At 40.0% G+C, this 12,503-nt stretch overlaps 1 protein-coding gene across 6 annotated transcripts in view; it reads left to right on the top strand.

The window, feature by feature from the left end:
* Nucleotides 1-12,198, top strand: part of Pkhd1 (PKHD1 ciliary IPT domain containing fibrocystin/polyductin) — a 507,380-nt gene extending 495,182 nt beyond the window's left edge. For all 6 annotated transcript variants that reach the window (XM_045156516.1, XM_045156514.1, XM_045156512.1 and 3 more), the window contains 2 exons: nt 4,884-5,355; nt 11,541-12,198. In XM_045156516.1, coding sequence (XP_045012451.1) covers nt 4,884-5,308 — 425 coding nt within the window. In that variant the 3' untranslated portion in view covers nt 5,309-5,355; nt 11,541-12,198. The remainder of the gene's footprint in view (nt 1-4,883; nt 5,356-11,540) is intronic.
* Nucleotides 12,199-12,503: the final 305 nt, after the last annotated feature.

The following is a 12,503-nucleotide window of genomic DNA, read 5'->3' as shown; positions in this document are numbered from 1 at the left end:
CTGAGATGGGAAGGAGGCATACTAATTCATATGTTTTGATACTCACTACCCTTCCTTCCCTAAAACCCAAACATTCAGCTGAATGCCTTAGGATACATATCTGCTATAAATTCATTTTTTATCTAATTTGTCTGAGATCTAAGCTTCCTGTGGAGGTCCGAGATCAAAGGAGCCGATTCTTTCTGATGTCGGCGCTGACATATAATGTGTGCTGACTTAGTTCTGTCTATAACCTCACAGTTGGAGGTGGCCAGGCTCCCTGGGCACCTTTACACAGCGAACTTTCATTTCATCTGGGGAGTCTGTCAGGTATGTTGCTGATTGGAGCTTCCATGTAAATAATTCATGGGAGTTTTTTTTTTTTAAATATATTTTGGGGTCTGCAGAAGAAAGCTAGGCTTACATTAGTCTTTTATGAATAGATGCAGACTTGAAGAATAAGGGCGATCAGATTTCCAAGGAAAGCCTCCTACAAAGGGATAAGGATATTTTCAGTGGATTGGAAAGAGGTGACTGGTAGTGTTTTATTCTTATTATATGATGCTCTATTGGTTTTACAAAGGGATTAAAATTCAAAATCTGCTTTATTTTTTTTAAGTTTGCTTCTACTTGACAATTTGTGATTCTTCTTGGTTATTTACTGATCCTGATAAACCATGCCTTTTCCTCCTGCTAAGTGTAGTGATTATGGAGATGATTCCAAGCTCAGTGTGTGGTAAGAGGAAAGGTTGATGACAGCCTTCAAAGGCTGAAGGAACACAGCGTCGTAAAAGTAAGATGACCAGGCTGCCACACAAGGACAGGTGGCCAGTAAGAGAGGCACCTGAACAAATCAGGTGAAGAACTCTCATCAACCAGTATGGAAGCACAGATCGATGCAGCTGAGCTGTGAGAAAACACTTCTGGAAGGAGCTGCAGGTCCCACAGGAAAACTAGGGTAACCGGAAAATTCTCATAGCTCTGGGCAAGAAAATCATGCCAGACTTAAGTGGCCATGGCAGATAAATGGTAGGCAAGGGATTGTGAAAAGGGAGAGAGGAGGAGAAAGCATGTACTTCTATTTCTTTTTTACCCCAAATAAAAATATTTGAGGTATATATTACATTATTGCTTTTTTGCATCTTTACCTCCCATATTTTCCCCATTTACTGTTAGACTGAATTAAAGTACAGAGCTGGTACTTTGGGGCCCCTGTTTCTTTTGCTTTAATAAAGACAGGATGGCTGTCTTCTAACACAAACCAAGGTATATTTCAAACACTGAGGATGATGTGAAGTTCATAAATTAGCATCTGTACTGTGTCCCAATGAGCAATGAACTTGGTGCAGTGCTAGAAAGGCATGAATATTTGGTATAGAGGATAATGTTACTATCTATGCCTCCTAAAGATTCTGTACAGATCTCAACTACTTTTTATCACAATAAGGTACATGAAAGGTCACCTTTTCATGCATGCCATACTTCCACTCATCTGAAAAATTTTATCATGTTATACAACTGATGCCATGCAATGCTGTGATAGGATAAAAGTCATATAGCCAACTAGTAAAGGAGATAAGGAATGCTAATTCTAGGACTTGAGTCCAATAGTATTTGTTTTTCTTGCATTTTTGCTCATTCTCCTTAACTCTCTACTGATGCCTTGAACTTTGTAGGCGATTGCATAGTACTTGCAACATAGAGTCTGTCCTGCCCAAATCCTTGAATTTCTAAAGCAAATGTGGTCTGATCCTGCTGTATTGGTGGTTTTAGGAAGTTGCTTAATCTGTGTCTCATTTTCTTCCTTCTGCCATGGAGCTAATAACAGCACACACTTCTGATGGCTGTTGTAAAACTAAAGAAATATGGAAATTGGTCTGTAATGTGTGAGGATCACTGTAATTGCTATGTAAGTGTTACTTTAGATTACTAAAATAAATTTTGAGGAAAATCACACATGGAAGTCAGACATCCACATGTTTATTGCTCTTCTTTTGGCTTATTTTTTTATTATTATTATTTTTTAATTTTTTTGTTCATTTTTATTTATTTATGAGAGAGAGAGAGAGAATGGGCACACCAGGGCCTCCAGCCACTGCACACGAACTCTAGACATGTGCGCCCCCTTGTGCATCTGGTTAACGTGGGTCCTGGGGAATCGAGCCTCGAACCGGGGTCCTTAGGCTTCACAGGCAAGCATTTAACCACCAAGCCATCTCTCCAGCCCTTGGCTTATTTTAATGCGAATATTAGGATGTTTCTTGCTGTGAATGGGACAGAGGCTTATAGCACAGTATATATTTAGGACATATTTGCTAAGGAAAAGTTGCAGACACCCTCACGAAAGATACTTATGGAATAATATTTAATAATTTTTTAGTAATGGCTGATCGTATCTAAGTGAGGCTAAGTTTGAATTCCTTATAGACACCTAAAAAAAAACTTTGTGACTCGAGTAAGTAATTAACTCACAGAACTTTTATTTCATTCTGTGTCAGAACAGAGTCACGTTAGACCGCTCGGGCTAACCTTAAACTCCTGAGCTCAAGGGATCCGCCCGCCTTGGCCTCCTCAATAACCACAGCCTGTACCACTGAGTCCAGCTTTGCTGTCTGTGTGCACAGCTCTAAAGTCAGGACAGGTACAGCTCTGTCCCTTTTGGGTGAGTCTGGCTAAGTGCGGAAGTCAGTACTGAACAGGGATAAGCATTCCTGAGGCATCACAGCTTGAATGAGGGTGGTAAGTGCCATGGCAGCTATGTGTTCGGGGCCAGATTTTCATGCCTATTATTTGACCTTCAACACGATTATGAAGCAGACACGAGTCTGATGGTTGCTGTGCAGATGGGGAAACTGAGCCACACTAAGCCTGAACATTCTTTTTTTTTCAGCAAGTAAGTGATCAAGCCGAAAGTCTGACTACACTTACTTGATTCCAAGCTTGACTAGGTACCCATGATGATATATTATGATGGGATCATGGTTACATATTTCATAACATAAGCAAGTGTTCTGGTGAGCTTGAATGTTGTATTAGAAAAAAATTTAAAAATGTTTTTTATTTATTTATTTGCAAGGACAGAGAGAGAGAGAGAGAGGGAAAAAAAAAGGGGAATAGGCACACCAGGGCCTCCTGCCACTGCAAACAAACTCCAGATATACATTTCACTTTGTGCATCTGGCTTTATGTGGGAACTGGGGAATAAACCCAGGACATCAGGCTTTCCAAGCAAGGTCCTTTAACCATTGAGCCATCTCTCCAGCTCTATAAAATTATTTATGCATGTCATTACTGCATTATAAAATACTTACCTCTATCATCTTAAAATGGGAAAAATGGAGGCAAAAGTGGTTTGATCATCAGTTTAACAATATTGTACTCCTCTGAATTAATTTAAAAGAATGTTTACAAGGAAAGTCAAATACAAGTGGAATGTCAAGGGAAGAAAATAACCTTAACAAGGATACTAGAATTAATCACATTTTTAGTAAATTAAGTATCATCTACAAATGGTATAAAATTGTACAACTAAAACTATGAGATACTAAGTGACAGGATGAAAGTCACACAACCAATTAGCAGAAAGGGGTAATTCACCCTAATTTTGCAATTCAAGTCTAGCATATCATCTCTTCATTCACTATTACACAAGCATCTATACATAAAAGCAAATAAATGTTTATTTACATAATTATAGCATCCCTGCATGTTTTGTTTTGAGGTAGGGTCTCACTCTGGCCCAGGCTGACCTGGAATTAACTGTGTAGTCTCAGAGTGGCCTCAAACTCATGGTGATCCTCCTACCTCTGCCTCCCAAGTGCTGGGATTAAAGGTGTGTGCCACCATGGGCCCTACATGTTTTATATTCATATTTTTTCAAGTCAAATGTGTCTAAATTTTAAATTTGGCATGAAGACAACTATTAGATAAGCCAATTTTTTTAAAAAAAATTAATTTGCTCCTATTTTCTCCCTCTCTCTCTCTCTCTCTCTCTCTCTGTCTGTGTGTGTGTGTGTGTGTATGTGTCCTGGCAAATAAATAAAACACTTTTGAGAAAAAATTATTGACTCAATAATATTACAAAAATGGTTCTGAGAAGAAGTGAAAGAGGAGTGCTCAGCCCTGAAATATCTCTATCACACCTTCCAAGGCTCAGGGTCCATTGAGGAAGAAGTGGCAGAAAGAATGTAAGAGCCAAAGGAAGTGTAGGACTCCTTACAACGTGCTCCTCCAGGCACAAAATGGCCTGGATAATCCATGACCTTGTAGTGCCTGACACTACCTACACAAGACCATCATAATAGGAGGAAAAAATGATGATATCAAAATAAAAGACAGACTGATTAAAAGGGGGGGAGGAGGATATGATGGAGAGTGGAGTTTCAAAAGGGAAAGTGTGGTGGGGAGGGAACTACTATGGGATATTTTTTACAATCATGGACATTGTCAATAAAAAAATAAATTACAAAAAAGCAGAGCATGAAAAAGCCTGGTGTGGTGGCTCACACCTGTAATCCCAGCACCTCAGCACACAGGAGGCAGAGGTAGGAGGATCACCATGAGTTTGAGGCCACACTGAGGCTACATAGTGAATTCCAGGCCAGCCTGGGCTAGAGTGATACCCTACCTTGTAAAACAAAGTAAAACAAAACAAAAAACAAAAATTAAAAAAAAATAATTCTCTAAGAAGCAATATTATCAAAATTTTATTGTATAATTAGTGCTAATTATAAATTGAGTTTGGAATACACTGCACTTTTAGGAAATTTATTTGGAAATTGGTGAGTAGATGTAATTCAATATTTCAATTACATTAATATGCTATCAATACAGCTACATCTGTAACCATGGTAATACACTGATGGAAAACTAAACCCATTTCTTTCCATTTGTCTCTTTTAAAGACGTGAGGATGAAAGTCATGCTGGGCAGGGCCAAGCAGCCAGTGGATGGAGTATTCAGAAGGCAAGTGAGCCGCCGCCCTGTCTCTGAGGACGAGGCTGTTGCAGCTGCCCCCAGGATCGCCAGAGTCACATCGCAGGGGCACACCTGTGCTGCAGCGTCTCCTGCTCACCAGAGTGCCCTGCAGGAGGCTGGGAGCTGGCAGGAGCCCCGTGAGCAGTTGGGCAGATACCAGCTGGCAGGCCAAGATCAGCTGCTAGTGTTATGCCCGGACCTCGGGCAAGAGAGGCAGCGGTGGCAGGAGCCTGGCCAGATGAACCAGAGGAGTGGCTGCTCAGGGCCTTCCCAAGAGAGGGGCTCGTGTGTTGCCCCTGAGACGCTCTGCCTTCACTCATCACCACCAGAAACTACTCAGGCACAGCTGTGATCCAGGGATGGTGTGGGCATTTGGGCTGAAAAACAAAAGTGTCAAAAATATGTCTGGCTCTCGACTCGAGCCGCAGGACAAGCCAGGTGTGGGATTTTCCCCTCACACCGCGCTCTCCGCAACTCGGGAAACGTGAGGGGAGAGCGGCAGCGAGCAACGGAGGGAGGAGCAGACCGCGAGGTAAAAGCACACGATACAACCAGAACAGCCGCGGCTCCCTCCCCTCCCCTGCCGCCTGAACCCAGCTCCAGCGAACACAGCAGCGGCCCGGGACCCGGCCACGCCAACTTGGGCTGACGGCGGGACCCAAGCAGGAGCAGAATTTGGCAGCAACTTCAGCGGCTCCAGCACCGGTACCAGTGGCCCCAGCAGCAGCGGACCCAGGACAGCAGCGGCTTCGGGGTGAGCAGCAGCGGTGGACACGACAACGGCAGCTTCAGCAGTGGTGGGGGCTCCGGCGGAGGCACCTACAACAGCTGCAGAGGCGGCCCAGTTTGCCCCGTAGGAAAAGCCAGTGCCCAGCTCCAGAAACCAGAACAGCAGCCCGACGACCCAGGCAGCAACTTGACTGAGACCACAATCACCCAAGGTAACTGGGATTGCACCAGGGAAGGGTCTCACCTGGTCACAAGCTGACTTGGATACCTCAACAGACCAGAAATCTAAACCTCTTTGTTGATAGAGGATCTGGTCATTATAATAACTACTCTTGCATACATACTCGGGGCTGTTGTTGATGGAATGGGTACAGTGTTTAGCTAAATTTTAGAATCTACCAGTATATTATTCCACTCAGCCTGCTTGAATACTCCTATAGCAGGGAAACTCAACCCCTAAGAACATCTTTGTAGATACTCTGAGAGTCTTAAGAGCCACACCTAATACCTTAAGGTCCTACCCTGAAAATATTTTACACCAAATCAATTGATACAGCTAAGAATACACAGCTAGCTAGAAAATCCAAGCATTAACTTAATCCAAGATGCAAAAATATATACATTATAACACAAGAAACACTAAAAAGCAAGACGATATAAATCCACCTAAAAGTATTAATGCATCAGAAATGTCCTCCAGTGAGAAAGAGTTAGAGGAAATGCCTGAGAAAGAGTTCAAAAGAATAATTATAAATATGTTCAAAGAGGTCAAAGAACACATGAATACAACCAAAGAAGAAATCAAAGAGGAAATCAAAGAGGAAATCAAAGGAATCAAAGAAGAGGCAGGACACCAATTTAATGAAATAAAGAAGGCAATACAAGACATAAATAGAGAAATAGAAATAATAAAGAAAAACCAGTCAGAATTATTAGCAATGAAGAACACAGTTAATGAAATAAAAAACTCTGTAGAAAATCTCACCAGTAGGATGGATGAGGGAGAGGACAGAATATCTAAGCTAGAAGATCAGGTGGCAGACCTAATGCAGTCCAACAAAGAGAAAGACAAACTTATAGAAAAGTATGAGTGGGAATTTCAAGATATTCGGGACACTATGAAAAGATCCAATATAAGAATTCAGGGCATAGTAGAAGGAGAAGAATTCCACTCCAGAGGCATAGTAGGCATCTTCAACAAAATCATAGAGGAAAATTTTCCCCAAATTGGGAAAGAGGTGCCAATACAGATACAGGAAGCCTTTAGAACCCCAGCCAGACAAAACCCAGAAAGAAACTCTCCTCGCCACATTATACTCAAACTTCCAAACACACAAACCAAAGAAAAAATATTGAAAGCAGTTAGAGAGAAAAATCAAGTTACCTACAAAAGCAAGCCCATCAGGATTACAGCAGATTATTCAACACAAACTTTTAAAGCCAGAAGGGCCTGGAGTGATATATTCCAAGTTCTGAAAGATAACAACTGTCAACCAAGGTTACTTTATCCTGCAAAGTTATCCATCCAAATAGATGGAGAAATAAAGACATTCCATGACAAAAGCAGGTTAAAGGAATATCTGAAGACAAAACCAGCTCTACAGAAAATACTTGATAGAATCCTCCATGCTGAACAAAAGGAAAAGCACACATATAAGGAACCTAGAAAAAACCAGCCATACTCAAATACCAGTTAACAGAAGAGAGCACAGGTAGAACAAGTAACACACACACACACACACAAATGGCAAACATAAATACACACCTTTCAATAATATCTCTTAATATCAACGGTCTCAATGCCCCAACGAAAAGACATAGATTTGCAGACTGGGTTAAAAAGCAGGATCCTACAATTTGTTGTCTTCAAGAAACTCACCTTTCTACAAAGGATAGACATTATCTTAGGGTGAAAGGTTGGAAGACGGTGTTTCAAGCAAATGGGCCTAGAAAACAAGCAGGGGTTGCTATCCTAATATCAGACAGGGTGGACTTTAGTCCGAAGTTAGTCAAAAAAGATAAGGAAGGTCACTTTATATTGATTAAGGGCACACTCCAACAGGAGGACATTACAATCCTAAACATATATGCACCTAACATGGGGGCTCCCAAATTCGTCAAACAAACACTATTAGAACTAAGGTCACAGATAACACCAAACACGGTGGTGGTGGGTGACTTTAACACCCCACTCTCATCAATTGACAGGTCATCCAGGGAAAGAATAAACAGAGAGGCATCTGGACTAAATGAGGTCATAGAAGATATGGACCTAACAGATATATACAGGACATTTCATCCAAAGGCTGCAGAATATACATTCTTTTCAGCAGCACATGGAACATTCTCTAAAATAGACCATATATTAGGACACAAAGCAAATCTTAACAAATTCAGGAAAATTGAAATAATTCCTTGCATTCTATCTGACCACAATGGAATTAAACTACAAATCAGTAGCAAGAAAGGCTATAGAGCATACACAAAATCATGGAAGCTAAACAATACACTACTAAATGATGAGTGGGTCAATGAAGAAATCAAAAAGGAAATCAAAAAATTTATAGAGTCAAATGATAATGAGAACACAACATACCAAAATCTCTGGGACACAATGAAGGCAGTTCTAAGAGGTAAATTTATAGCCTTAAGTGCCTATATTAAGAAATTAGAAAGGTCGCAAGTAAACGACCTAATGCTTCGCCTTAAAGCCTTGGAAAAAGAAGAACAAGGCAAACCAAAAAGTAGTAGACGGGAAGAAATAATAAAGATTAGGGCAGAAATTAATGAAATAGAAACAAAAAGAACAATCCAAAGAATTAATGAAACAAAGAGTTGGTTCTTTGAAAGGATAAACAAGATTGATAAACCCTTAGCAAATCTGACCAAAAGAAAGAGAGAAGAGACACAAATTAATAAAATCAGAGATGAACAAGGTAACATCACAACAGATTCCAGAGAAATTCAAAAAATTATAGGGACATACTATAAAAGCATATACTCCACAAAGTATGAAAATCTGAAAGAAATGGATGATTTCCTTGATCTATATGACCTACCTAAATTAAATCAAAATGAGATTAATCACTTAAATAGACCTATAACAAACATGGAGATCCGAGCAGTTATCAATAATCTCCCAACTAAAAAAAGCCCAGGCCCGGATGGATTCACTGCTGAATTTTACCAGACTTTTAAGGAAGAGCTAACACCATTGCTTCTTAAGCTTTTCCAGGAAATAGAAAAAGAAGGAATCCTACCAAACTCCTTCTATGAGGCCAGCATCACCCTGATACCAAAACCAGGCAAAGATAGAACAAAAAAAGAAAATTACAGACCAATCTCCCTCATGAACATAGATGCAAAAATTCTCAACAAAATATTGGCAAACAGAATACAAGAGTATATCAAAAAGATCATTCACCCTGACCAAGTAGGCTTTATCCCAGAGATGCAGGGATGGTTCAACATACGCAAATCTATAAATATAATACATTACATAAATGGGTTGAAGGACAAAAATCACATGATCATCTCATTAGATGCAGAGAAAGCATTTGACAAAATCCAACATCCCTTCATGATAAAAGTCCTACAGAGACTGGGAATAGAAGGAACATATCTCAATATAATAAAGGCTATTTATGACAAGCCTACAGCCAACATATTACTAAATGGGGAAAAACTGGAAGCTTTTCCACTAAAATCAGGAACAAGACAAGGGTGTCCACTGTCTCCACTTCTATTTAATATAGTTTTGGAAGTCCTAGCCATAGCAATAAGGCAAGAGACACACATAAAAGGGATACAAATTGGAAAGGAAGAAATCAAGTTATCACTATTTGCAGATGACATGATTCTATACATAAAGGACCCTAAAGACTCTACTAGCAAGCTGTTAGAGCTAATCAAAACCTACAGCAATGTAGCAGGATACAAAATAAATACACAGAAATCAGTAGCCTTCATATATGCTAACAACAAACACACAGAGGATGAAATCAGAGAATCACTCCCATTCACAATTGCATCAAAAAAAATAAAATACCTTGGAATAAACCTAACTAAGGAAGTAAAGAATCTATACAATGAGAACTTTAAGACACTCAAGCGAGAAATTGCAGAAGACACTAGAAAGTGGAGAAACATCCCTTGTTCCTGGCTTGGGAGAATCAATATCGTGAAAATGGCAATCTTACCTAAAGCAATCTACACATTTAATGCAATCCCTATCAAAATTCCAAAGGCTTTCTTCATGGAAATAGAAAAAACAATCCAAAAATTCATTTGGAATCATAAAAAACCTCGAATATCTAAAATAATACTGAGCAACAAAAAAGAGGCTGGTGGTATCACCATACCTGATTTTAACCTATACTACAGAGCCATAGTAACAAAAACAGCATGGTACTGGCACAAAAACAGACATGTAGATCAGTGGAACAGAATAGAGGACCCAGATGTAAGCCCAAGTAGCTATAGCCACCTGATATTCGATAAAAATGCCAAAAATACTCATTGGAGAAGAGACAGCCTCTTCAACAAATGGTGTTTTGAAAACTGGATAAATATCTGCAGAAGGATGAAAATAGATTCTTCTCTCTCGCCATGCACAAGAATTAAGTCCAAATGGATTAAAGACCTTAACATCAGACCGGAAACTTTGAAACTGCTAGAGGAAAAAGTAGGGGAAACCCTCCAACATATTGGTCTTGGCAAAGACTTTCTAAATACAACCCCAATTGCTCAGGCAATAAAACCACAGATTAACCACTGGGACCTAATGAAATTACAAAGATTTTGCACCGCAAAGGACACAGTGAAAAAAGCAAAGAGGCAACCTACAGAATGGGAAAAAATCTTCGCCAGCTATATATCTGATAAAGGATTAATATCTAGGATATACAAAGAACTCAAAAAGTTAACTAATAAGGAATCAAACAGGCCAATCAAAAAATGGGCTAAGGAGCTAAATAGAGAGTTCTCAAAGGAAGAAATACGAATGGCATATAAGCACCTAAAAAAATGTTCTACGTCACTAGTCATCAGGGAAATGCAGATTAAAACTACATTGAGATTCCATCTCACTCCTGTCAGATTGGCCACCATCATGAAAACAAATGATCATAAATGTTGGCGGGGATGTGGAAAAAAAGGAACCCTTCTGCACTGCTGGTGGGAATGCAATCTGGTCCAGCCATTGTGGAAAACAGTGTGGAGGTTCCTAAAGCAGCTAGAGATTGATCTACCATATGACCCAGCTATAGCACTCCTAGGCATATATCCAAAGGACTCATCTCATTTCCTTAGAAGTACATGCTCAACCATGTTTATTGCTGCTCAATTTATAATAGCTGGGAAATGGAACCAGCCTAGATGTCCCTCAACAGATGAGTGGATAATGAAGATGTGGTACATTTATACAATGGAGTTCTACTCAGCGGTAAAGAAAAATGAAGTTATGAAATTTGCAGAAAAATGGATGGACCTGGAAAGTATTATACTAAGTCAGGTAACCCAGGCCCAGAAAGCCAAGCGCCACATGTTCTCCCTCATATGGGGATCCTAGCTACAGATGACTGGGCTTCTGTGTGAGAATGAAAATACTTAGTAGCAGAGGCCAGTAAGTTGAAAAGGAGACATAAAGGGTGGAGAAAGGAAGGGAGGAGGATACTTAATAGGTTGATATTGTATATATGTAATTACAATGATTGTAATGGGGAGGTAATATGATTGAGAATGGAATTTCAAACGGGAAAGTGTGGGGGTGGGGAGGGAGGGAATTACCATGGGATATATTTTATAATCATGGAAAATGTTAATAAAAATTAAAAAAAAAAAAAAAAAAAAAAAAAATATGTCTGGGTTGTCAAACAGGTGAAATGAAGCCTGATCCACTGACAACAGCTAAGAAGCGAGACTGTAGAGGTTCAGTTCACTTTTCAGCTTTAACAGAGACAAAGAATTGCTTGTAGATCGAAAGTGTCTGATTATATGTCTTGTATCGATCAATCGCTGATCTGGTGAGCCAGTGCCAGGCAAATAATAGGTTCTCAAAAACTTGGTGTTCTGCTTGGTTTTAACTTTTTCCTATTCAGCCAGCAACCTATTAATTGTATTACCCTGAATTACACCAACAGGCACTGTTATTAACCTTCTCTAAAGATGGCCACCCACAATGCTTCAGGTTGTCTTATAGGAAGAACTGTGAATGCTCCAGGAAGGTGCATTTGATTCTCTAATGCTATGGAAACACATCCCTTTACCCAGTACGAACCCTGGATAACAGGAGGACACCTCACTCCCTGATGCACCAAGGCTTACCTTCCAACCATGAGGCCACTTCTTGATTTAATAAAATTAGTAATTCTCTTCATGATTTAAATTCAGCCTCTTGGGGGCTGGAGAGATGGCTTAGGAGTTAAGCTCTTGCCTGTAAAGCCTAAGGACCCTGGTTCAAGGCTTGATTCCCCAGGACCCACGTTAGCCAGATGCACAAGGGGGCACACGCGTCTGGAGTTCGTTTGCAGTGGCTGGAGGCCCTGGTGCACCCATTCTCTCTCTCTCTCTCCCTATCTGCTTCTTTCTCTGTCACTCTCAAAAATAAATAAATAAAAATGAAAAAAATTTCAGCCTCTGTATTGCTTTGTAGTATTGCAATACTCTGCAGCATCACCATAGCAAGATTACACCCTACAAGTATTTATACTCAAAAGCTGATATTCTTGTGGGCCTTGCTAACATTTAAGAATAAGGCTGTTGGGTTGTAGAGATGGTTCAATGATGAAGGTGCTTGCCAGCAAAGCCTAACAACCTGA

The sequence above is a fragment of the Jaculus jaculus genome, chromosome 8, assembly GCF_020740685.1.
Source record: "Jaculus jaculus isolate mJacJac1 chromosome 8, mJacJac1.mat.Y.cur, whole genome shotgun sequence".
Classification (NCBI taxonomy): Eukaryota; Metazoa; Chordata; class Mammalia; order Rodentia; family Dipodidae; genus Jaculus; species Jaculus jaculus.
Note: the sequence above shows the minus strand (reverse complement) of the source record. Positions and strands in the feature narration are given on the sequence as shown.